The sequence below is a fragment of the Poecile atricapillus genome, chromosome 7, assembly GCF_030490865.1.
Source record: "Poecile atricapillus isolate bPoeAtr1 chromosome 7, bPoeAtr1.hap1, whole genome shotgun sequence".
NCBI lineage: Eukaryota > Metazoa > Chordata > Aves > Passeriformes > Paridae > Poecile > Poecile atricapillus.
The window spans coordinates 33,171,747-33,198,496 of NC_081255.1; the positions used below are offsets into that span (position 1 = coordinate 33,171,747).

Below are 26,750 nucleotides of genomic sequence, written 5' to 3' on the forward strand. Positions count from 1 at the left end.
GAAATGGGTTTAAAGAGGACGAGGAGGGAAACCCGGCAGCTCCCTGTCCCCAGCCAGCGCTGACACTCTCAGGTGGCTTTGCCCATTGCTGCCTGTTCTCGCTGTGTCCCCGCTCGGCGACACGGACTCACCAAGCTCCAGGGCCAGCCCGGACCCCGAGCAGCACCTTGCAGGCAATTGTGGTTTCTCCGCATCCCCGAATTCCCCCCATTTCGCTGGTTTGTGTTGTCCAGCCGGGGGCCGGGCTCTGGTGGCAGCAGGTGGCAGCAGAGCCCTGCCAGGACGGGATGCAGCCGGGAGAGGAGCGTGTGCCGGCGGCTGGCGGCTCTACAGGCACCGAAATCTCATTTAATTCGCTCCTTTTGGTCCCAAAGAGCTGCAGTGCCTGTGGCCAGGCTGCAGCGGGAAGGGAGCCACGGGTTCTGCCTAAAGCTCACACCCGGACCCTCTGTTAGGTGCTGTTTTATCAGGGCAGCCCCTCCTGCAAAGGGACTGCAGGCCTTTGATACTGAAATTTGTCTGTTTGCATCAAATTTTCCACTACTCCCTAAGTGCCAGTTGAAGAATTATGGCATTATTTAGGTTGGAAAAGCCCTCTCAGACCACTGAGTCCAGTCATTCTCCATGTCCCCAAGTGCCACATCCACACATCTTTCAAATCTCTCCAGGGATGGGCACTCCACCCCTGCCCTGGGCAGCTGTGCTAGGGCTGGACAACTCTTTCCATGAAAAAAAAATCCCACATCTCCAATCCAAACCTCCTCTGGCATAACCTGAGGCTGTTTCCTGTTGTCTTGTCACTTGTTCCCTGGGAGAACAGACCAACACTTTTTTAATAATTTATTTTCCCTGGATTATAGACAGCAAGACAGGCAGCAGCACCCTGAAATACGGGCAGCAGATGGAGGATGATGCCTAAATCAACACTGCAGTGGGGTGATGGCCAACACACAAAGGTCACAGCACAGCTGTGACAACTCCAGGGCTGGCAAGCAGGGACAGGAAGGAAAACCCTGCAGGGTTGTTCAGCCTGGAGAAGAGAAGGCTCTGGGGAGACCTTAAGAGCCCCTTCCCACAATTAAAGGGGCTCCAGGAGAGCTGGAGAGGGACTTTGGGTGAGGGTCTGGAAGGGCAGGACAAGGGGGACTGGCTTCCCACTGCCAGAGGAGATTGGAGATGAGAGGAAATTCCAACAACAAATCCACAATATTGTATATTTTATTTAAATTAACAAAACTACGTGTTTTCCAGGTTGCTGAAAGCATTCTGTAAAAACTGAACTCAACCTAAACAAAAAACAAAAGGATATATTTTAATAAGACCCAGGGACTATTTCCGAGACATATGAGTAGGGCTGAGGAAGGAAGAAATAAAAAACCCACACACGCACGCACACATACACGCGCCCCGTAAACAAATTGTTAGTGTTTGACACAAAATTTGGTTTGAAAGCTGCAGCTCCCCGTTCGTGGGGAGCCTTTACAAAACGCAATGCTAAAGTCTAAGCTGGAAAAGAACCCACGGACACAGCTATGGGGACAACATAAATATCACGTAAGAACCCAAGGGAAAAGGGATGGTAAAGTTGCAAAGTCGAGTGTTCAGCTGGGAACGTTCCAGGGTTACAGGGATGTGCGTTGATTTAATTAACTTTGTAATGGAGTAACTACTACAAGTAGGAACACTGCTTGGACCTGCTTTGCCTCCAGGGGCAGGGGAAGCTGGGGATCCCAGGGAGGGCAAACACAACAAATGGAATTGCTTTAAGAAAAATCCAATAGGAGCTCCAGTTAATACAGGGGGAGCAGGCCTTTGGCAGAGGGGTCTGCCTGGTGTGGCACATCCTGACTGGAGGAGCCCCATGTGATGGTGCACAACTTGGGGTGTCCAGCAATCAAACCCATGCAAGGTGACCTTGTGGTGCCACCCTCCCTTAATTCATAGTGTTGAGCTTTAATAAATAGATGAGGGTAAATGAATAAATTCTGGGATGGGAATTGTGATGGTACCTGGGCTGACAGGAATGAGTTTCCCCTCTCTGCCTCCTCTCTAACCCTTCAGCAACACACAGCAGCAGCAGATTCTTACCTTGCAGGGCCAGAACTGGGAGGGTGAGTTATATGTGCCAGCAGTTAACACAGACATTTACTCCTGCCAGCTCATGAGGCTCCCTGGACACTCCAGGTGATGGAAGCTGTGCCCAGAGCAGTGCAGGCCCTTCCCCACCATTCACTTCTGTGAACTGGTCCCAGTAGGGCTCAGCTCAAGCCTCCACCCCGGGTCAGTTCCCACTCCCCTCTCTTTGCCCAAGGCCTCTCCGCGCGGGGCTGAGCGAGCCCAGCGCCTGCATCTGCTCTGGGAAAGCACAGATCCACATTAGTGCGTGACCAGCGGATCCTTTCAAGTCTGATAATCCCTGGAAGAATCCAGCTCTGCTCCAGCCTGGCAGTGCACACAGCGAGACTGCCCAGCTCCCAGGGATGCGCTGTAACAAAAGGGGAAGGTGGAGGAAGCCATGAGAGCACGGGAAGCCAAAGGGACTGAGAACAGGGAGGAGCTGGCTGTGGGATCAGCCAGCTGGGAACTCGGGTCAGGAGCGCTCTGTTCTCCTGCAACTCAGCTCAGCATCCAGGCTGGACATTCCCTGTATTCAGCAAACAGCTGCAAAACCTGCTGAGAAAGCAGTCACTGCTTCTACTAAAGCTTTACTAACAGCCTACTCCTCTCCCAGCTGCGCTTCATCCAGCGGCAGCGGCTGCAGGGCCGCACCAAACACTCAGACAAGGGTCAGTACAGCTACAGTGGTGGAATTAAATGTTTTTACAAGGCTCCCTCCTGCAACCAACACCTTGTGTAAGTTGCACACAGGAGCAAACCCAGAGTACTGAGCACGTGCTCCTGCCTGAGCTGCCTGCAGCACCTTTATGCACCAGCACACCCAGCAAAATCAAACCACGGCCCCACATCCCGACGTGCGACTTTGCAACCTCAGTGCCCTTCCAGCAGGGTTTTACGTGCCCGAGTGTAACACAATATACACAGCCCTCCCCCCAGGAATAACTACACCATAGTAAAGAGTTACAAATGTTCTGCTCGCTGTCGCTGCTCTGTGAACGCACCAGGGACGGGGTGCTGGAGGAGCGGATGCGGCCGGAGAGCTCTCCAGCCAGAGGGACTCGTGTGTCCTCTGCTCCCCACCCCAGGCTGGTCCCTGCTGAGGCACCTCTGTGTCACTCCTGAGCCTCCTTCCGAGCCAGCTTGTAGACCTCTGTGGGCCCATCCACGTGGGTGATGGTGGTGGTGAGCTGCAGCTCCTCCCCGCTGTTCACCCCCAGGTCACCTGAGAAACAAACGCGTTCCATCAGAGCGGTCCCACAATAAAATATGGGACTATTCGGAAGGAAAGGATCCAGTTTATTCCCTCCAGCTTTTTCAGCCACGGACCAGCAACTTTCCTATCAATTATTTTATATACAGTTATTTAAACAGAAGCACAAGAAACACATTGAGGGGACATAGCATGTTCAGAGAAAGGAACAGAGCTGGGAAGGGTCTGGAGCACCAGGAGAGGCTGAGTGAGCTGGGAAAGGGGCTCAGCCTGGAGAAAAGGAGGCTCAGGGGGGCCCTTCTGGCTCTGCACAACTCCCTGCCAGGAAGATCTATTTTCCCCACTCCTCATCCCTCCATCTGAGCTACGCAGTTCCATCTGGGCAGTGCTAAAAGGCACAAAAACCATCCTGAAGGCTCCAGCCAGCCTTGCCTAAAAGTCAAACCTGTCTAACCCAGCCATTAATTCAAATACCCGCCTGGAAACCCAAACCATCATTTGCAAAACTTTTCAAGGCACTGAGTGTGCACCTGGGCCAAAAAAAAAAAGGCACAGAAGGCATCCCCTACTTTGTGCCTCTTTGTCTCCATGAGAGCCCTCAGGTCATTTGGGGACATTTACCATTGGACTGGTCTTCACCGTAGTTCTTGTGGGATGGCGCGTACAGGAACATGAGGGCGAACACGTAGAGATTCCACATCCCGTAGATGCCGGTGAAGAAGGCACTGTTGACCTGGATTGTGACTTCCCCCCACTTCCAGTGGCCTTCTGTCACCTGTCCAGAGAAAACAGACACGGACAGGCCATCAGGAAGAGCAAATACCATAAAAACACAGCCTTGGAGCAAATCAGTGAGAACAGTCAATTCAAGTGGACGGAGAAAATGGAGTGTAGCAGGTTCAGTGAGGCAGAAGTCAGGCTGGGATTCTCCTCTTCAGTCTCAGTCTGCAGGGAAAAAATGCTCCTGAGAAAATGATTCCCTCAGGACTCCTTCAGCTCTGATGTCTCATTTGCTGTGACTGAACCTCTGTGCTCTGCGGTACTCCTGCCACAGCACAGATTGGCACATGAAGGGCACTCCCTACCTGGGGACACCACTGACATCCCAAAATACCCCACTGCTAAAAACAGACCTTGTATAGCAGGAAAACCAGCGTGAATAACGGGGGAATCGATGTGCTGAGCATAGCTGGCTGAGCAGGGGCCAGGCTGACAGCACCAACCTGCCACATGCTGAGGGCTGTCAACATCCATGAATATATCATCAATATTAATATTCCTTCAAGATACACAGACTGCTCAATCTGCAATGTTGCTTTCTGTTAAAGAGCAACAGAAAGGCCAAGAAGAAAACTAAAGTAGTTTAAAAAGAGAGCCATGGAGCTGCTCCAGGGCTGGAGCCCCTCTGGAGCCAGGCTGGGAGAGCTGGGGGTGCTCACCTGGAGAGGAGAAGCTCCAGGGAGAGTTCAGAGCCCCTTGCAGGGCCTGAAGGGGCTCCAGGAGAGCTGGAGAGGGACTGGGGACAAGGGATGGAGGGACAGGACACAGGGAACGGCTGCCAGTGCCAGAGGGCAGGGCTGGATGGGATCTTGGGCAGGAATTGTTCCCTGGCAGGGTGGGCAGGCCCTGGAATAGAATTCCCAGAGCAGCTGGAGCTGTCCCTGAATCCCTGGCAGTGCCCAAGGCCAGGCTGGATGGGTTTGGAGCAGCCTGGGACAGTGGGAGCTGTCCCTGCCCATGAGATGGGCTTTGAGGTCCCTTCCAGCTCAAGCCAGACTGCGACTCCATGATTCAAGCAGCGATAAAAGCTCATTTGTACAGAGGTGACATCAGAGCTCAGGACGAACAGGTACAGCTGCTGCTGGCCACAGCAGGGCTGCAGTCAGCCCAGGGAAGGTTGGATGCTCTCATGTCTCCGTGGGCACACAAAGCCACCTGGGTGTTTCAGTGTGAACAGAACATTTTCCCCTTGCTGTGTTCCCAGAAATGACTAAAGCCGATTTCCCACAGCACAGCCCCAACTCTCCCCAGGAGCCAAGGGCTTCTGTGCCGGCTCCAACCTCAACAACTGCATGGCAGAGCTTCAAATAAATGAAAACAACTTCTTCAAAAGCAACTTGTTATCAAAGGTGCTCAGAACAGGCCAGTCCTGCCTGACCAGCGATGAGCCGGCGGCGGGAGCGGCTGGAAGCTGATGCTCTCCTGGGAAGCCCAGAGCCATCCCTCACCTGGCTCACGATGAAGAAGATGACGGTCATGGCTGCACAGGCCAGGGTGATGAGCATCAGGAACTTGAACCTAAAAATCAGCCCCTGTTTAGAGAGAAATGTCACTGGTCACATTAACAAAATCCACAAAACCCATTTTTGGTTTTAGGATAGACAAGACACGAGGATAAAAAATAAAAAATAAAACAAGGGTCCAACCCACGAAACCCCAAAGCAAAACAACCTCCACCCACTCCTGTGCCGTGCTGAGCACAGCCCATATCCTCTGCTCCCCACACGTCTGCGCTCCTGCCGGAAGCTCCGCGCGGGGTGGGCACGTCTGGACAGCGCTGCCTTTCCATGACATTTGCCCGGTGACTGATTGAGCAGCTCTTAATTAAGTGGAAGAGGTGGCACGTCGGTGTGAGCCGGGCTGCAGGGGGGGATGGCCCGACAGCTCTGGTAAAACAAACACTGGTGGTGTCTCAGCGTGGGCTCGGGTCTCACCGCACTCATCCTCACCCCCAGCCCGGCTGGGAGGGAGCTGCAGCGATTCCAACGTCTGGAAAACCTGGCTGGCTGTCACGGGATGGAGATTCCCAGATGAACTCCTTGGCTGGCAACCCCACTGCCCACCGCCCCTGCTTTCACTGCTTTTACATTTTTACTTACAAATTCTTTTGGTTTTGGGCGAGCACGTGGGTTTTTTTAAGCTGGTTCTGGAATTTAGGTGGAAATGTCAGTGTCTGCGTAATTACCCTGCCACACCACGACAACAAAGGACTATTAATTTAACTCTTCCACACCTGTTCTGTGCTCCCCACGTGTTTGGATGTGGAGTGTGGCAGCAGCAGCTCTGCACCACAAGCTGAACCCCTCTGCCTCCTGCTAGAGGGAAAAACCACTCACTATCTGCTTCAAATTCTTTCAAGTCCAATTTTCTAATTTTTTATGTGCATTTCTGATGGGTGATTAGGACTTCTTTAAAGAAGTGACCATAATTTAACAGAACAACTTTGGGGATAAATATTTGCACCCCTGTAGAAGCAGGTCAAGCACTGAGAGTGAGCCCCTTGGGCTTGGCAGCAGGAAAATCAGGTAGGACAGAAAAATATACAAAATTATGGACTAAAAATGGGGATAATGGGTTGTGCTTTGACCCTCAGCAACTTCATAAGGAAATGATAACCCCAAAAATCCAAATTTATACCAAATTTATACCATGAAAAACCAGATGGTCTTAGCAAGACCTCCCATTAAACACATAAATTAATATTAGAGGAGAAATGGAAGTATGAGGAAATAGCTAAAGGGGGGTCTCAGAACAGACTTTGAGGTCCAAAATGTGTTTTAGAAACAAATAATCTGTGCCCCAAGGAGGACCCTTACCTCGTAGTGAAGGCGGCGAGCCTTGCTCATGGCAGGGAGGCTCGACTGCTTCCCACTGATGTTTCTGAACACTTGGAAGACCATGAAGCACAGGAAGAGAAAATAGAGGCACAGGCAGATCCCTGCTACTATAATAAAGGCCATCTGTGCAGAGGAAGTTAAGGGAAAATGGTACAAACCAACAAGAAATCCTAGAAAACGTGATCCAGGTGATTCCCATATTCAGTTCCTCAGTGGTCTCCTGCAGTGCCTGAGGCACTCCCTGCCCCCTAAAAGCAGGAGTTTGCTCACACCTCCCTCCCAGGGACCTGGCAGGAGGGAGCACCTCCCTCTCCCACAAAGCAGGGGAAGGATACAGCCAGCTCCGTGCCCACCTCGGTGGTCCAGATGCTGTAGAAGGGGTTCTTGAGCTGCACTCCCCTGCAGAAAGGAGAGACAACACCAACTGTCAGAGGGCTCAGAGGGCCCCTTGTCCGCTCTGCAGCCTGGGAATCATAGAATCAGGGAATATCCTGAGTTGGAAGGACCCCCAAGGATCATTGATCCAACTCCTGCCCTGCACAGACACCCCAACAACCCCACCCTGCAGCTGAGAGCGTTGTCCCAACGCTGCTGGAGCTCCGGCAGCCTCGGGGCCGTGCCCATTCCCTGGGGATCTGCTCAGTGCCAGCAGCCTCTGGGGGAAGAACCTTTTCCCAGGGCTCTGCAGGGGAAAAGCTGGCTGTGCTGCTTTCCCATGTGGGTGAGGAGGGAATTGTTTCCACGGCCAGCACACTTCAGAGCTCCTGCAGGAGCCTCTCCTGGCTCTGGGAGATGGGGCTGTGCACCCAGCCATGGGGTCCCTGCTGCAGGAACCTCTGCTGTGGGATGGCCGAGCCTGGGAGCACAGCTGCACCCACCTCTCGCACATGTCGAAGATGAAGAGGCAGAAGGAGCCCACGGCGATGGGTCCAACCTGCTTCCAGTACCCCGAGAGCCGATTCCGCTCGTTCTGGTCCTGATCACCGGGTGGGGAGGAGGAGAAAAAGGAAAAGCAAGTTAGCCTGAAATCCCCTCAGCTGCTGCAAGTCCCCACAGCATCATTTCCAACCACCAGCAAGGGAGCTGCCAGGATTTCCTGGAAGCGGGGCTGGAAACCACCTTGCCATGGGTGTGGTACCCACCATCATGTGCTCCCCGCAGAAGATGATCCAAAAGGAGAGCAGCATGGCATAGAAGATGCCCTGCCGGATGTCTCCGAAGAGCAGCATCCAAGTCCAGTCAAATCCGATGGAAAACCACTCCACAGGGATGTTAATGAACGTCATGGAAATTCCCAGAGCAAAGATGACCCTGGAGAGGCACAAACACCATCTCTGTCCGGTGTGCAAGGGAAGGACAGAGCCCCCAAAGCCAAAGCTGGGCATGGAGAGCAACAGAAGGAAATCCAGCACTGTTTGGGAAGTGTCACCTCCTGCCACCAAACCCCCTAGGACTGAGCCCCTCAGGGCAGCTCCTTTTTCTCCAGGGGTTTAACAGGAAAGGAAAGAGAAGCTGTGGAGGTCTCCAGCTCCCAGAGTGCCTGGGTGGAGGGAGGGGATGGAGAAGAGACAATTCCTATATCCCAACCACGGGCTCTGGGAGCAATGACCACCATGGCCCCCCACTCACTTCTCCAGCAGGACGGGAGCGCGTGTCATCAGCGTGATCCTCCTCCAGTACCACACCATGATGATCAGAATGCTGGGAGTCAGGAAGGTCTTCATGGCAAACCACACCTTGGTGAAGCCTCCGTTTTGATGGATGCCCTGAGGAAAACCAGGGTACAGGGTTTAACATCATCACCCTGTGCTTCTCCTCATGGAGTGTCAGGAGAGGCACACACGTGGAAGTGCATCCCAACCATGGTTTGGCCAATGATGGACAGAGAATGGGTGCCCACTGAGCCCCCAGGCCACCTGGGCAGGTTCCAGAAGGTCTGAGAACAAATGCCAGCAGACACGGCTTCCCTGGCGAGGGAGAGAGGGAATTCTGACACAGCATGGAGAAAAGCTGGTGGAATGACTCCCAGACAAGGAGATCCTCATGGAGCCAAGTGCCCCTCGGTGGGAAGAGCATGGGCTCATTAATGTGTTTCTCCAGCGTCCTCCCACCGCTGTCTGCAGCCACCACAGCCGTGCTGGGAGCGTCTCCAGCTGGGAAAAGCATCCCTGCTCACCAATACTCGAGGGTGGGCAGAGCAAGTATCACTGACAGCTTTCCCAGACATGGCCACAGCCAACTCCAGCACACACCAGGCCCCCTCTGAACCCTCCAGGCCCCCTCTGAACCCTCCTGCTCCTCCTTAGCTCCTGCCCATAAGGACTCTGCACCCCAGGCAGACCGAGGTGAGGACACGGAGCTCAGAGGCTTGGGAAGAGGCCAGCTCTGGAGGCTTAGGATTGCTCCTCAGAAGAGCAGGCAAAGAGGGCATTCCCAGGGAGGAGGACAGTCCCCTGGAGGCAGAGGAGCTCCAGCAGAGGAGCTGCAGCAGCCCAGGCACAGATCTGGGTGGCAGGGGAGGGACAGGACACTCACCACGAGGCGGATGTCCTTGATCTCGCCGATGCCCACGTTGATGCCCTTCCTGTCGTTGACGGGCAGGCGGATGTTGATGAGGTAGTACTTGTGTGCCACGCTGCCGATCTCCATGAAGGGCAGGAAGTCACAGTCGTAGTGACGGCCCTCGGACTCCACCGTCTGCAGAAAGGACAGGGAGCAGAACCTCAGCCCCTGGGACCAGCACACCACAGAACCCTCCAACTGGGAGCACTGGGAGCACCCAGAGCCTGTTTGCAAATTCCAGCCCGTGGGGACAGTGGCTGAGGGATGCTTCCCCTGTTTTTGATTGTTTAGGATCAATAAGTAAGGTTTGACCTCAAACAGGTTCACATTTCAAGCTTTAATGGGACCTTCCAAGATAAACCCTCTCCCTGACAGGAGGTGGGAACCAGCTGGGGATTGGCCTTTTCTCCCAGATAAAAGAGAAAACAGTCTCAGGTTGTATATATTGGATATTGGGGAATATTTTTTCATGGAAAGGGCGATCCTATGGTTCTGTGATTGGAAGAGGACAACTCCCACTCATCCCCACCACCAGGGTCATTCAAATTCCTTACTTTTGGAGAGCCAAAGGTGCACTTCAGCTTCCTGATCTCTATGGCATGTGCTATTTCCTCCCAGTCATCAAACATGTCGTCACGATAGGCCAGCGACAAATCCAGGGTGATCTCTGCATTCTCCTCTGCAACAGCAAAGAGACAGGAGGCTCAGAAGGTTCCCAGAGCAATTAAAAAACACGACACAAAGTTCCTTTACAAAGACAGTTAACAAACTGAAGTTGAGCTGTGCTGAAAAAACCTCAGAACCAACCACGCACAACAGCATTGATGTTTTCTGCACGTCTTGTCAGTTGTTCAACAGAAAGTTTTTGGAGCTCTCCTTTCCTCACCTAGAGAACATTTTAGAGCATTCCCCTGCTCCTCCACACCTGCCCTGACTTGTTCCTGCCTCTGCAGATGCTCCAGCTTGTGACACACGCAGAGCTCGTGGCCTGACAAGGTCACACACCCATGTGGGGCCAGCAGCTCGTCCCCTCCTGGCCGTGTGTGCAGTGACAGCCTGGGGTAGCTGCTTGGAAAGGTTCTCCTTGCTGGGCACTGCCGGGGGCTCCTTGCTGCCAGGGGGGAATCAGGATGGGACAGGCTGGATCAGGCTGGGACAGGCTCACTGAGGAGCTGGAACTGAGCAAGTTCATGCACTGGAGCTGCAGCTGAGGCTGCCAAGGAGCAGCACATCAACGTGGTTAAAAACCCCAGGCAAGTCTCTACCAGCTCCACCAGCTGGAAAATCCTCCTGATTACCAGGCACGGATCCCAGGGAAGGCGCTGAACGAGGAACACGCTCCAAAACGAGCATGTGCATGTTACAGCCCAGCCTCCTGTTGTAGGGCACCAAACTCTGACAGCCACAGCTGCTGGAAAAGCTCCAGATCCATCCACTGTGGAGAAGGGTGGGGAGATGGCTCCAGATCCATCCACTGTGGAGAAGTGTGGGGAGATGGCTCCAGATCCATCCACTGTGAAGAAGGGTGGGGAGATGGCTCCAGATCCATCCACTGTGAAGTGTGGGGAGATGGCTCCAGAACCATCCACTGTGAAGAAGGGTGGGGAGATGGCTCCAAATCCATCCACTGTGGAGAAGTGTGGGGAGATGGCTCCAGAACCCATCTTCAGCTGTATTTTTGTTGGGAATAGGTGGTGGCACACTCATCCCACCGGATGGGAAGGGGTGTGGATGGGATCTGCGGTTTGCGGTTCTATTTTTACGCCCTTCGGAGGTGGCTGGGTTGAGCATCTGATGTGGACACCTCAGGATTTTTCTGAGCATTTTTTGGTGCACGTGATCTGCACCATCCAGATCCACATCCAGTCCCTTTCCAGAGCTGCCAGGAGTTGGGTTTCCATGAAACACGAATTTGCCATCTCAGATCCGCTGTTTAGGAGACCAGCAAAACAGATAAATGGGAACATAAGGTTGAACTTGGCCCGGCTAAAAAGAACCATGAACTCCATTTCAGAAGCCATAAAACCAACTGGAATGCTTGGGATTAAATCCAAGAAAAACAGCTTTCAGTATTTCATCTTTGCAGTCCAAATGTTGCTGCTGCCATCGAGTATGAAAAGCAGAAGGCAGAAGATGAACTGCTGCGTGCCTTTCCAGGCCAATGGATTAGAGGCTCCCTCTGGAATTCTATCAGTCTCTCCGCTGGGGCGACACCTCCCCTTGGAAATGAGTTTTGTGCAAAGACCCTTCAGGGCTGTCAACATAAAATACAGACATATCCATATACCCATATATCTCAGCACAGCAGACTGATGGCAGAGCTGGCTTAGTGGTTGGACTCCATCTTAAAGGTCTTTTCCAACCTGAATGATTCCATGATAATCCTACGCCAGCCCTCCATCAGCAACTCCCTTTGTCCCTGGGAAACCAAGGAGGACAGTGACAGAGAACCAAATCTAAAGATTTGTGCCTTATTCACATTCATCAGATGGTGAATAGAGAATTTTCTGGGGAGGGGAGGGTGCCCTTTTCCTGCACAGCTTTAAACAGAGAGGGAGCAGGATCAGATTGGTGCTCAGGGATAAATCCTTCTGCCCCTGGATCCCTGGCAGTGCCCAAAGCCAGGCTGGAGCAGCCTGGGGCAGTGGAAGGTGTCCCTGCCATGGCATGGGGTGACACTGGATGGGCTTTGAGGTCCTTCCAGCCCAGATGAGGACAAGACACACTCCTGGAGGTTTCCCAGCCCTGAGCTCTGTGACTCCCCCTGAGGGACTCCCTGCTCATGCTCCAAGCACCACCAGTGTCATTTTTCCCACTGGCATTTTACTGCCCAGGAGCTTTTCCATGAATCACTTTACAGGACAATGCTTGCCCGGGATATCTTTGCTCATATTACAATGGCCTAAAAATAGTGGAGTTGTTTCAGGAGGGGGCTCTGTGCCAGCTGCACACTAACACAGCTGGCTGGGGAGAAGCCTATGGCAGGCAAGCAGAAATGCTGGAATTATTTCCATTACAATTCCATGCTTCACCAACTCCCTAAAATTACAAAACCTACCAAAAAGCCCAAGGCTGGATGAATTAGAAAAGGAGGCTGCAGCACTCTGCCCTCTCACTGTACACAGTTGCTTTCCAGCTGCAAAGCAACTCCATCTCCTTCCTCTGGCCCCCTCCTTTCCCTGTTCTGGGAAGGGGTTTTAATAATTGAGTGCACAATGCATCAAGAAAGGAAAGGGACAGCACAGAAATAGCCTCTTCCTCAGAGGAACAGTCTGAGTCTCTCCCAGCTTTCTGGGAAGGATAAACGCTGGGAAGTAGCTCAGCTTCTAAACATCTGCATTCCAAAAAATCTGTATTTCAAAACAACTGCAAGTCCAGAGGGGGTTCCCAAGGTGAAGGTGATTAGGGCTGGTTGCTCCTCTGAAAGGTGAGATCCCACTGGGTATTCCAGGAGGCTCAGCCCCTGCCAGGCTCTCTCAGGGCACCTTAGCAGGGCTGCCCTTCCCCTCTGCCCCAGCAAAACCCTTCTGGCTGGATGGGGAGAGCTGACCCAGGCCATGGAAGGGGAGAGCTGACCCAGGCCATGGAAGGGGAGAGCTGACCCAGGCCATGGATGAGAAGAGCTGACCCAGGCCATGGAAGGGGAGAGCTGACACAGATTCTGGATGAGGAGAGCTGACACAGGCCATGGAAGGGGAGAGCTGACCCAGGCCATGGAAGGGGAGAGCTGACACAGATTCTGGATGAGGAGAGCTGACACAGGCCATGGAAGGGGAGAGCTGACCCAGGCCATGGAAGGGGAGAGCTGACACAGATTCTGGATGAGGAGAGCTGACACAGGGCTGACTCCAGCTCTCAGTGGATGAGGAGCCAGCCATGAGTCACTGACATTTCCCAACAGGCACAGCCCAGCTGCCCCTGCCCCAGGAGGGTTTTGGCACCCAGCACCCTGGAAAAAAACCGAATGCAGGTTTTCTCTGTATGTTGGCAGGGGCCTTTGAGGAAAAAAGCAAGAGACAGTTTGATGTGGCTCAGCAACATCCCTGGTGAAGGCCAAGGGGAACTGGCAGAGCCCAGGACCCTGCACAGCACCTTCAGAGCCTGCAGTGCAGCTCCAGGGGAGAGCAGCATGTGCTCCAGGCAGGAGGAGAGATCCTGTGCAGTTCCCAGCAGGGCTGCCTTCCTGGATCATCTGAGGCAGCTCCAAGACTGTTTTCAGGACAGTGACCGGAGGCTCCAGCAGCTGTGGCACCTTCCAGGAGTGGCCCTGGTTTGGCACCAGCTGCAGCAGGAGACCTGGAGGGCTCCAGAGAGAAGAAACTTGAATTGTTGCTTTAAAAGAAGAACTGAGGTTATTTCACATCCTTGTCACCGTGCCTTTAGAGGAGCTGATCCCAATCACCTGATCAATGAGGCCCTTTCATTTAACAGCAGGGGACAGACACACACGTAATTAATTCAGCTTAACAAGTCTTCTGTTTATTTCTTCAAGAGTTGTTAGGACACAATCTAGCAAGCAAGAAATGTGTTACCAGTTCCTGAGATTCTACAGTTAACCTGCCTTCAACTTGGCACAGAGTGTTGGGAAACCCCCAAACCTCCTTTTTATTAGCCAGGGGGTAGCCCAAGATGAGCTTTTCTGCTTTGAGATCTCAAAAATCCCCTCCTACCTCTGCAGGACTCAGTCCCTGAAGGGCACAGAGCTGAAGCAAAGGCTCTGCTCGTGCAGCAGAAACGCTGCCAGACGCTGGGTTAGCATTCCAGCAGCCTGCTCCTCACTCCAGCACAGTGCTTCAACTTGAAAATCCTTGGAATAAAGAGCTGTTTCCCTAATGCAATCACCTATCCAAGTGGAAGGAGGCACAAAGCTGCTCTCTCTGTATTTCAGAGATAATTACAGGGATAAGAACACAGGTGAAAGCTCTCTACAATCTCATTTCCAGCTTATCTTAATGATAATGCATTTAATCATCCCTGCAAGTGCCCAGGGTTGGACAGGGCTTGGAGCAACCTGGGGTAGTGGAAGGTGTCCCTGCCCATGGAGCTCTGAGATCCTTCCCAACGCAAACCAGTCTGGGATTCTGGGATAAATGGCTGGAGGAACAGTCCCACGCTGAGCAGGAAGGGGGTCAAGGACACAAAGCTGGCTAAAAAAGCTCCTAACCCCAACTAACTCCCTGAATTGATCCCACCCCACGGATCCCTGAGCATGGAGCCAGGCTGGAGCCAGGGCAGGAGCTCCACACACCCCAGCTCAACCAGTCTGGAAAGCAAATTGTTTATTCACTGGAGCTTAGAGAGGGATTTTCCCTAAACACTTTAAAACATGCAAACACATGGACAACTTCCCTCCAGGAAGGGCCAGGGCAGTTCTACCCTTGCTGCTCTCAACATCATTTTGCAGGTTTTATTGCAGGATTATTTTTGAGTTTGTGGGGGGAGCTGTGTGTTTTGTGTGTGGGGGCAAGGGTGTTATATATTTATTTAGTATTTATATATTACCTTCAAACTGAAAGAGGGGAAATTAAAGTTAGATATTGGGCAGGAATTGTTCCCTGGGAGGGTGGACAGGGTGCTCAGAGAAGCTGTGGTTGCCCCTGGATCCCTGGAAGTGTCCAAGGCCAGGCTGGAGCAGTGGGAGGTGTCCCTGCCATGGCAGGGGTGGCTCTGGGTGGGCTTTGAGGTCCCTCCCAACCCAAACCAACCCAGGATCACCAATTCCCAGATTCAGGAAGTGCTCCAGCACCACCTCACAACTCAGGGCACAAGGTGAAAATCCCTTTAGGGGAGGCACCTCCCGGTGCCAGTCACTTACTGAGGTCGTTGTCCATCTTGAAGGCGATGTCCAGCTGCATGATGAAGAGCATGAACTGGAACCAGGGGCTCATCTCCTTGCTGGGCAGCGGGATGTGAACGGCGAACACGATGTCGTTGGCCTCGATCTGCTGGCTCACGGCCTCGTCAAAGTCCTTCAGCTTCTTGCAGTGGTTGGGTCCCCAGGGCATCAGCCACTTGGTTTTGTGGTGGTTCTTCCTCACGTCAATGCACTTCACTGACGTGTAGGGAACGGCTGTCGTGGGGCTGGGAGCTGGGAAGGCAAGAGAACCGCGCTTGGAGCATCTGCAGACATCTGACCCAGCGGTTTCCCCACCAAAACTCGCAGCTCCCCGCTCCACTCTTTGAAGGCAATCTAAAACAAATGCACCCAGTGCTGCTCCTTCACAGCTCTTTGATCTCACAGTCAAGTAATTAAGTTTATTACATCCACAGATGTATTACTGATTTTGTAGTGGGATCAAATTAGGATTAATTGAAGAGCTGGGATCTCCTGGCTCAGTCTCAGATACCTCAGTCACACAAAATCATCCCCATTTACTGAAATCTTTTCCTTTTCCTGTGCTCACTCAAGCAAATCCACACAGAAAGCATGTGCCCAGAGAAACCAGGAATGATAAACTAATCCCAAACCTCGTGGTCCTGCAGGGCAGGGCAGGATTTACCACGGGGATTTGCACCACGCAAGGCCACACATCTCTTTGGGCAGGAAGATTTTCCTCCAGGGCAGTGAGTGGCATGGCAAATGACACTCTGCAGGTTTTCATGTTGTCACCATCCTCATTCTGATCATCCAGGACAGATCCCAGCCCTCCCAAAAAAACTCCAGCAGCAATAACACCACCCTACAAACTCCCAATATCCCAATGAGGAGCATGACCCCAGAGGGAGCTTCACCCTCCCGCTGCCCCCAGCCCCGCGCTGATGATTCAGCCCCGGCTCCGTTGTAATTTGGGCACAGCAGGATCATCCAGCAGCTCTGGAGCTGTTTGGGATGGCAGCCAGGAACCCTGTGGAGCACCTTGCCCAGCGTGCCACCTCGGCACAGGGTGACATCCACACGGCTTCCCACGGGCAGGGAGAGGTGACTCAACGCCAGGCGGGAGGAAGTTGCTCTAAAGCCAAATGTTTATAAACCGCATTTTTTCCATTTTTTCACGGCACTGAGTTTCTTCCAGCTCCAAAGGCACAGGGGTGAGGGTGGGCTCCAGGGGACTGGCACGAGCAGGTGGGCAGTGCTGAGTTAATGGCTGGACTCGCTGGCCTTAGAGGGCTTTTCCCACTGAAAGGATTCCAGGAGTACCCCCAGATTCATCTCAGCTCTCTGGGATGCACTGCTGCATCCCAAACCCTTGCTGCACTCAGGAATCACACCACACTCAGACATTAAAGCAACCCCAAAACTAAGTGAGTTCTTGATGTCGGAATCAGGACATATCCTGAATTGGAAGGGACTCACAAGGATCATTGATCCAGCCCCTGATCCTGCCCAGACCCCACAACATTCCCACCCTGGGCATCCCTGGCAGCACTGTCCAAACCCTCCTGGAGCTGCTCTGGCAGCCTCAGGGCTGGGACCATTCCCTGGGGATCTGGGCAGTGCCAGCAGCCTCTGGGGGAAGAACCTTTCCCAAAATCCAGCATAAATACTGCATCAAGAAACAGCAAAGTGGAATAAAACACAGCATTCACACACAAACGAAGCTGCGAGCGCAGGGTTACAGAGCACTCGTGACGTGCCCATAGTGCATAAAACACTGCAATAAATGTTGATTCCTCCACCGTGCATCGATGCAGAGCCCAGTAACCACAGCTAAAACTGCAGCTGGAAGGGAATATCAGGAATATTGCTGTGAAATAAGCCAGGCATTTCAGCTGAGCTCTCTGAGCTCTTTAACTCTGACACATTCTGGGTGATTTCGAAGGCATTTCTGAATTAAGAGACAGCGTTCCCTCTACAGAGAAGCCGAATGTTTCTTGCTTTGATGCAACTCATTATAGCCATAAATACATGTTTTCATCACTGCCTGATTATGATTTTAAACACTTGGCACGCTCCCTGCAGCCTCCCCTCTGCCAAAGTTACAGCTTTGAGGAGCATGAGACAATTACTATACATATTCCTCGTCGGGAATCGCGCACCAAACAAACGTCGGCACTTGGCTTCCATTACTGATTTGGCTCCTGGCCCATTAAATCCAAGTGAGCGTTGAACCAAGTGGAAAAAAAAAAACAAAAAACCTGCTTTGTGGAGCTGCAGCCAAGCCAGCCAACAGCATTACAAAGTGCTATGCAAAACAAAGCTCGCAGCGAGGGATTTGGGCTGTGCTGCGGTGCCAGGGGCTGCCCCCAGCCCCGGGATGCAGCAGCTCCCCAGATCCCAGGATCTCTGTCAGCCTGTAAATTATTGTGAATTATTGTGAATTATTGAGCAGCTCTGTGTGCACAAGGCAGTGGATCAGCCTCGTGCTCCGGGCTGCTCGCTGCTGTGAGAACTGCAGGAATGCAGGGACCACTCGGGGTAAGGGGGGAGCAGAGCATCCCCAGGAAGGTTTGGCAGGAGCCAGTGGAGTGCAGCTCTCTGGGAGCCCCCAGGAGGGGTCCTGGCCCCAAGGACTGGCAGCAGCCATGGGGCAGAGACCCCTGGAGCCAGGGGGCTGGACAGCAGCAGTGCCAAGTGCCATGGGCAGGAGGTGCTGGGGCTGCCAGCACTGCCACAGGATCACAGACTGAAAGAGACCTTCAAGTTTGTCTCATTCCAAACCCCTGCCATGGCAGGGACAGCTCCCACTGTTCCAGGCTGCTCCAAACCCATCCAGCCTGGCCTTGGGCACTGCCAGGGATCCAGGGACAGCCCCAGCTGGTCTGGGAATTCTATTCCAGGGCCTGCCCACCCTGCCAGGGAACAATTCCTGCCCAATATCTAATTGAAATTTCTGTCTCTGCATCTCCTCCAGCTGGGTCTCCAAAGGTGCCCAGCTCACTGCAGAAACCCCAAACATATCCCAAAGTACCGGGGCAGAGCAGATCCTGTTGCTCCCTGGGATGGATTCAGCCAGCAAGTGCCTGGAAAGCTGGACACCTTCATCACTGTGGCCACCACTGCCCAGGGAGGGCTTCCCATGGACTGCCAGGGCCACCTCAGCTGTGTCTCACTGACTGAAACAGCTCCTGCACACAATTCCATCCTTTCTGCCCAGCCAGGTGCTCAGGGCCTGATCCCACCAGGACAGGGGGAAATAAAGTCCAAGGGGCCTCCCTCAGGAGCTGGTCCTCAAAGGAAAAAAACAAACCACATTGCTTCTCTGGTTTTAGACTTAAATCTTTAGGTAAGAAATATTACTGAGACAAGTGAGCTCAATTTTTTAGCATTTTTGGGGGGATATTACATACACCTAGGTTTGGGTAAGAGCCACCATCCCTCAGTATTTTAATTTCAATAAATTAAGCAGACCTTCACAAAGCTCCCGTGATGAAAAGCCTCAATCACCTCCTTCCTACAGGATTTCCATCCCCTCTCACCCTCACCTTGGGAATCACATCCTGCACCTTCTCATCCCAGCACCTCCAGCACTCCCATTAACCACCGACCCTTGCTCCAGCACCATAAACAAGCCCTTTGGAAACTCTCAATTGCATTGTGTCCACATTGATTAAAGCCTGAATCCCCCTGACCTCGGGGGGATTTAACTTCTCCCGGCACCGGGAGCATTCTGCTTTTCTACTCAATTACCCCCTTCGGAGCCAGCCAGCACTTCCCAGCGAGCACACACAAAGGGCTTCTGCTTCATTACCCTAAGCGACTGCAGGGTAGGAATAAACAAGCTAATTTATCATGGACAGACCCAGCTTTTCCAACTGGAACAGCCAGAACCTGGATAACACCATATATACACTCGGGATTATAAAGATGTATTTATTGCAGCGTGAATTTTTCTGCCTCCCTCTTTCCTGACCTCGCTGTTTAATAAATTTTGAGTGACACAGAGACTTTTAATTGCTATTTCTTTGATAGTTCTTATTTCACAAAGCTTTGCAGCAGCTTTTATATGCAGAATAATTGTATATTTAAATAACCACACTGCCTACTGGAAGCCCACTCCCCTTGGAAAAGGTTTTTCTTCCTTATATTTGACTTCAAGCCTTACCCAGACCAAAATCCTTTAAAGCCCCAGGGCACCAATTCCACCCTGATTTACAGTGGGAGTTCCCAGATATCCTGTTGCAGCAACACCCAGATTTCTGTTATTTCCAAGATGGTTTTTTTCAGTACTACAGGTTTTCTCTATCTTTTTTAGACCCTAAGAATGAACCTGTCCAAACCATCAAACCCAAGTTTGCTGGATCAGAACAGAAAACTGTTTGTGGCTGCCCCAGGATCCCTGGAGCAGCCTGGGATAGTGGAAGGTGTCCCTGCCATGGCTAAAATGGGATTTAAGGTCCATCCAACCCAAACCATCCTGGGATTCTGTGGCTCTACAATCCAGTCACAGATTGCTGGGCACTCTCATGTCCCAGGGGTTGTGTTTTTCCTCAAGGTTTGTTCTCCTTTTGCAGCAAAGCCTCCTGAGAGCAGCACAACTGCAGGGGATTCCCAGCTCCCTGAGAAGCAGCCAAAGGGCTCCTGGGGAACAGAGATAAGGAATTATTCCCTCAGCCCCAGGCAAGTCACAAAGCAGGGAAATCTTATGAGGCACAACTTGCTGGGAGAATTGAATGAATGATCTCCATAATTCACATCCATATTCAACAGCAGCAACGAATACAAATGAGGTGAGCATGAGCAGAACTCCCTAAATGCAGAAATGGATATTCAAAAATATTTTATTTAAAAGAATAATAATAAAAAAAAAAAGAGGTAAGACTGATTTGCTAATTGCCACAGAGAGCCTGATCTTCTTCCCCATTGGTTTTCCAGTGAGATGAGATGCATTTCCTGCAATGCTCAGCCAAGGTATGAAATCCCTGCAAACAGATCCGAAGGAGCAGGAAGAGCTGTTGGCATCCAGCAGCTTTTCTCCTGAGCCTGACACTCCCCAAGATAAGACACCTTGGAAACTGTGCTCAGATATGTGAGGAATTTCATCTCCATGTGAATGGGTCGGCCCAGGCCCTTCCCCACTGGACACCTTGAGCTCTTCAAAGGCTTTCCCAGGCTATCAGGGAGTTCTAGCCTGACTTCAAAGGCCATAAATGTTATTTGCCAAGGAAAAGGCTTCCTGTGTAGGGGCTTTCCCTCCCAAAGGGCTGGGAGGCAGCGGGAGCTCTGCTTGGGAAATGTGAGCATTCATTTGGTCACATCCAAATCCAGCAGAAGGACTGAACTCATCACCAGAGCTATCCCAGGTTTGAGTTTGGAAGTGATGCAGCAGTGAAAAGATAAAATCCCAGCACCTCCGAGGATTCCTCAGCTCCTCAGGCCCCAGCACTGACATTCCTGCCTGGGAACTCTCCATTTCTGGCACTTTTGCCCATTCAGCTACAGTTACAGCTCTTCAAAAGAAGAATTGAGCAGACCTAAGCTAAACAGAAATGACCTTTGGTGTCTGCTTTCTCCTGGGCTCCCAGCGCCTCTGCCAAGGCTGCAGCACTGCAGGAATGTGTCTATACAGAGGATCCATTGGCATTCATGGCCACGGAGCAGCTCCTGGAGAGGCCCTGGATGAAAGGAAGTCAGGCACACAAAAATGTTCTTTGTCCCCAGCCTGAAACACTCTTTCCTATCCATACCTTGGAAATCCGAGCGCTTTCCCTGTCAAAAGATGGGCTCAGCCCGAGGAAGGTAATGAAATCCCAGGAAAGGAAATGAAATCCTGGAAACTCGGGGCTCAAGAGCCAAATCAGACATTTAGATAATGAGCTGGGATTGTGGAGAGCTGCTCAGCCATGGCCACACATGACTCATTATCTCTCGGGCCAGACACACAAGGAAGTTTGAGCTCCTCCAGTCACAACAATTCTGTTTTTCCAGCCTAAGCCAGGGAAGGGAGCAGTGAACCTGCACCTCCTTAAATCCATCCTCTCAACCCAGAGGACTCATGTGCTAAATAAATCCCTCCACTTTTCCAATCAGTTAAATTTGTCAAGTGTACGGGTGGGCACTTCCAGCATTTCCCTGCTCTGGGTTTGCCTGGAGCTCAGAGTTTTTCTGCACTCCCTGCACTTGTCTGAACCAAGGAGATTTGTGATTTGGGATAAGGCAGAAGAAGTTCAAGTTGGAAAGGGACCTTTAAAGTAACTCACATAAAATAAGTCATTAAAAATTCCCTTTCAAAATGTTTCCAAAACTAGGATGTTGCTGCACAAACATCTGCTTGGTTTTTATTCATTTTTAAAATACTTTATATGCAAAAAAAATTTCAGGATGAAAAGGCAACTAAAAAGGGTTCCCACAAAGATAATTTTGTAATCAAAAGTTTTGTTTTCAAAACAACCAAGAGGCATCAAACCCACATAAATCCAGTCAGATTCTGCACACACCACTGTGTCCCAGTCAGCTTTGGCCTGGAGCACTTGTGCTGAACTCCACTGGAACATCCCAGTCAAAATTCCCAGCTACAGGCACAGCCAGGTGGATGCTGCAGCTGGTTCAGCTGTGGGAATCATGGAATTGTTTAGGCTGGAAAAGCCATTTTAGGCCAGTGAACTGAACATTTCCCAGCACTGCCAAGGCCAGCCCTGCCCCATGTCCCACTTCACAGGGCTTTAAATTCTGCCAGGGATGGGAACTCCATCTCTGCCAGGGTGGGCAGCCCTTTCCAGGAAGGAATTTTTCCTAAAATCCCACCTGAGCCTCCCCTGCCCAGCCTGAGTCCATTCCCTCTCCTCCTGTCCCTGTTCCTGGGAGCAGATCCCAAATCCCCCCGGCTGTCCCCTCCTGCCAGGGGCTTGTGCAGAGCCAGAAATTCCCCCTGAGCCTCCTTTGCTCCAGGCTGAGCTTTCCCAGCTCCCTCAGGGATTCTCCAGCCCCTTCCCAGCTCCCTCAGGGATTCTCCAGACCCTTCCCAGCTCCCTCAGGGATTCTCCAGCCCTTTCCCAGCTCCCTCAGGGATTCTCCAGCCCCTTCCCGGCTCCCTCAGGGATTCTCCAGCCCCTTCCCAGCTCCCTCAGGGATTCTCCAGCCCCTTCCCAGCTCCCTCAGGGATTCTCCAGCCCTTTCCCAGCTCCCTCAGGGATTCTCCAGCCCCTTCCCAGCTCCCTCAGGGATTCTCCAGCCCCTTCCCCTGTCCTGAACACACTCCAGCCCCTCAGAGTCTGTCTTGTCCTGAGGGACCCAACGCTGCCCCAGGACTGGAGGTCCAAGGTTTGTCCTCATGCCTTGTCCAGGGCTGTCCCAGCTCCAGCCTGGTGGCATCCCAGGACAACCACACTGGATCCAGGGAAGGCAGAGCAGGCAGGGGCTCCCGGGAATGCCGGCGTGGCTGTAAATCATCATCAGCCTCATCCCTCACAAACGATAACAGAAACCATTCCTGGTGATCCCATTCTCCTGTAATCCACACATGCCATCATTTACAGCGGGATAGTGGAGACAAGGCTGCATTAGGATTAATTTTGTGGATCATGTTCTATCTCCCACTGCTGCATCCCGAGCGAACACATCACACACAGCCCAGAAGCGTGACCTTTAAACAAGATGTTTTCTACAAAGAGAGCAGACACCAGGGATTCTGTGGGGTTTCAAGTAGTGACAGCCCCACTTTCTGGAGCCAGCACTTCATCACCATAGCACAGCAAAGAAACAAACCAATAAAATTCGCTTTTGGGGTGTTTGCTCCCTTCTGAGCTTTCAAAGCTCCCTCCAGGCACGGGGACTCCACCACTGCCCTGAAGAGCCTGCAGCAGGGCTGGACAACCTTATCCACAAAGAAATTTTCCCAAATATCCAACCTAAAACTCCCCTGGCACAACTTGAGGCCATTTCTCCTCATCCTGTCCCTTGTTCCCTGGGAGCAGAGCCTGTCCCCCATCTGGCTGCACGCTCCTGTCAGGGAGTTGTTGCCACTGGAGCTTCCTCCTGCCACAGGAATTTCTCCTGTCCATGTGCATCTCATGCTTTGCCAACAGACAGCTCTGAGCAAATCCCACCTGAGAGCTGATAAGGTTCCTGCTGCTAAATAAAAGAGAAATGTGGAAGTCGCATTAAAACTCCGGCATCGCACACTGACTGCCCAAAAGCGAGCTGGGAAGCAGCAGTGGCAGAAAGCCCCCAGTGTGAGGAAAACCAGCTTTGTGGTGGTTTATCAGGTACCAACCTGCTGCATCTGGGTGTTTTGGACTGGCACGAGGGATCTGTTAAAATAGAGCACTTAGTCATTGTTTTGAAACATGACCTAAGTGCCTGCGAGGGGAAAGGCTGGCTCGGCTTTGCAGCCCTGTCCCACTCGTGTACGTATTTTGGGTTGTCTAGACCTGGGCACACCAAAATAACTGGATTTTGGTGTCTGTTGGGTGCACTGGATCAAACCAGAGCAGGGTCACTGTGTCAGTGCCACCTCTGCTCCCTCCCCACCTGCTGTCACCCCCGGGAGCTCTCCCAGCACGGCTCTGATCCCTTCGGAACGCCGGCCACCGAGCCAGGGCTCAGCACGAGGAGTCTCCTTGGAGGAAACACCACGTGCTTGGGGATCACTGAAGGGGTCAGTCCCAAGCCCCTGGAGCAGTTTCCAGGGATACAGGGAGCCCAAAGCAAGGCAGGTTCCTGGGGAGAGCTGCTCAGCCTCCCAGGCCGTGTGTCACCCTGCCAGATGTTGGGGACCACACCTAGGTTACACATGGAACTTAATGTTTCACAAGCACCAAATATCCCTGGATTTCCACTCCCAGGAGGGCTGGCTGGGAGCTGCTGGCTCAGGGAGGAGCCTCTAAACTCCTTAAATGCATCAGAAGGGGTAAATGCTGCAGAGGAAAAAACAGTTTGGATGATTGATTAGAGCAGTTTGATTTGAGGGAAGATCCAAGTGGGGATTTCCAGGAATTAAAGAACTTTTGGGGCAGCTCCTTCTGGGACTTGACCACAGATAGAAGATGCATTTACTCCAGCAGGATTGGAGCGACTGAGCCTGTGCAGGGCATTGAACTCAGCCCCAAATCCCTGGCCATGCTGGCCCCAGCCCATCCAACCTGTCCGTGCAGCTTTCCAGCCCCACCTGGGAGACCCATCCGGGATGGGAGGGCCCAAGGAGGATGCCCAGCAGCAGCAGCCAATAAAGCAGGGCATAAACCAGCTGGAAAGTTGAACTAACATAATTTAAATTCTTTAATCTCTGAATCCCTTCAGAACTGAGCAGAAACATTTGTGTTTTCCCTGTAAAGCCAACCATAAACATCTGTTTGTCACATCTGTCCCCAGATGCCAGCACAAACAGGGCTTTCTGAGCCACACCAGCCTTTGGAACAAGCAACTATTTCAGTTTAGCAGCAAGAAACTGCTGGAAAAGCCCTTTCAAGATGAAGTCTGGCTTCTCTGCACAGCACAGGCCAAGACATTTTATCTCAGGAATCAGCAGCGGGTTCAGTAACCTGCTCTTGAACCAGCTCTTAAAGAGGAAAAAAATGGAAGGAAAAAAATGAATCCAGATAAACTTTGTGTGGTTTCAGGCCTGCAAGAGCAGGAAAAACGAGTTTTAGTCTATATGTGCCAGTGACTCCCTTGTGATGGAGCTGAGAAAATAAGAGAATAAGGGAAACTGAAGTTTTCCAAAATTGTTTAGTGGAATTTTAAGGTTATTAGAGACTGATAATTCAAGGCCATGAAGGCAGAGCCCTGATAGGCACCAGGAGCACAGAGCTTCCCAAGGAGTGGCTGGGGCTATTCCCTCAATCCCTCCCAGACAGAACAGCCCAACTTTATTCTCCCAACAAAGAACAACAAAGTTTCAGAGTGAATTTGACCCCGATTCTTCCTGAAACGCCCCCGAGCTCTGCAGGGATCGTGCCCGGGAGGAAAGGATGGCCCTGCCCAGGGAGTGGGGGCTGCCCCGCAGGGCTGGACAGTCCTTCCCGGACAGAAAGGCAACATTCCCACCCTGGAAATGGCCAAAGCAGCCACATCCATGCGCCCATCATTCCAAGGAGCCGGCGCAGAACTCAGCTGCTTTCTAGTAAAAAAAAAAAAAAAAAGAAAAATATTTTAAAAATCCTAGGACTGCCCCAAACTCACTCTCCTCCATCTCCCTCCTTCCATCCCCCAGGGAACCCAGTTCCCATCTCCCTGCCTTTGGGAATGCTCGGGGGTAAATAAACACAATCTGGGCTTTAAAGTGCCCGGTGCGGAGATTGGCGTGCGGAGCCGGGGGGCCCCGGGACAGGGATTAAATCCCTCCCTGGGCAGCCACGAGGGTTTTCCACGGGCAGGAACAAACCCAGGCCGAGCCCACGCGGGTTTGAGCTGCTCCTGGAAGGGGGTCGGGAATGGGGGGTCCCTCCTGGAGAGGGAGGTGCAGGGGAAGAGGCTCCTCCTGGAAGAGGATGGGGAGGTGAAAGGGAGGGGACCCGTCCTGACAGAGCTGGGGAGGTGGGAGGGAGGAGAGGACAGGGGACCCCTCCTGGGACGGGATCGGGAGGGGATCCCCCGCAGAAACGAGCCCGGACAAATCGCGAGTCCTAAAAAAACCCCAGAGCCGGCACCCCCCTCCCACCAGTCATTCCCTTTTTTCTTTCCTTTTTTCCCCCCTCCTAGATTTTTCATTAATATTTTTTTGTTCTCATTCTGGTAAGGGGGGAGGTTTCCTCCCGCGGTCGATTCGGAGGCCGAGGCACGGGGAGGTGCAGCGCCAAGAAGGGAGGAAAAAATCCTTTTAAAAAAATAAATTATTATTTTTTTCTAAGCCAACTTTGAAACGCGAGGCTCCCTGCGCGTTCCGTCGCCATACTGAAGCTTTCCCACTTCCCTCTTTCTTTAAATCCAGGCTGAAACCAGGCCAAAAAAAAAAAAATAAATAAAAAAAAAAAAGGAGAAAGCAACACAAAAACTTTTCCTTGGCCGGTTCCCCCCGCAGCAGCCGCGGGACGGGCACAAAGGGCCCGGAGCCGGGATCGCTCGGCTACAAAAGCGGATAATGAGATCATGGGAGCGAGTCAGCGATACTGTAACCAGCGCTAAACAAGCGGGCAGGAGGAGGAGGAGGAGGAGGAGGAGGAGGAGGAAGGCAGCGGCCCCCGGCACTCACCGATGAGCCCTCCCACCAGGAAGGCGATGACTTGGAACACGAGCAGGATGCCCCCGACGATGCAGAGCTTGCGGGTGCTCATGTTCTCGATGATGGCCCCGGCCATGCTGGCGGGGCTGTGCGGGCCGGGGCGCAGCGCCGGGAGCGGGGGCCGCGGGCAGCGGGCGGGCCCCGCTCGCCGCCCCAGCCGTGATTGTGCCGCTCCCGCCGCCCGCGGCCGCTTTAACCGGGCGGCCA

The 26,750-nt window shown here is 52.4% G+C and overlaps 1 protein-coding gene across 1 annotated transcript; it reads right to left on the minus strand.

Moving 5' to 3' along the window:
* Positions 1 to 1,200: 1,200 nt before the first annotated feature.
* WLS (Wnt ligand secretion mediator) lies at positions 1,201 to 26,750 on the minus strand. The gene is made up of 12 exons (XM_058842420.1): positions 26,514 to 26,750; positions 15,323 to 15,595; positions 10,062 to 10,186; positions 9,481 to 9,642; positions 8,575 to 8,711; positions 8,088 to 8,256; positions 7,824 to 7,921; positions 7,281 to 7,344; positions 6,925 to 7,068; positions 5,557 to 5,640; positions 3,950 to 4,103; positions 1,201 to 3,340 (listed from the first exon to the last, which is right to left on the minus strand). The coding sequence occupies exons 1-12, from the start codon at positions 26,617 to 26,619 to the stop codon at positions 3,231 to 3,233; spliced, it is 1,626 nt and encodes a 541-aa protein (XP_058698403.1). The 5' UTR covers positions 26,620 to 26,750; the 3' UTR covers positions 1,201 to 3,230.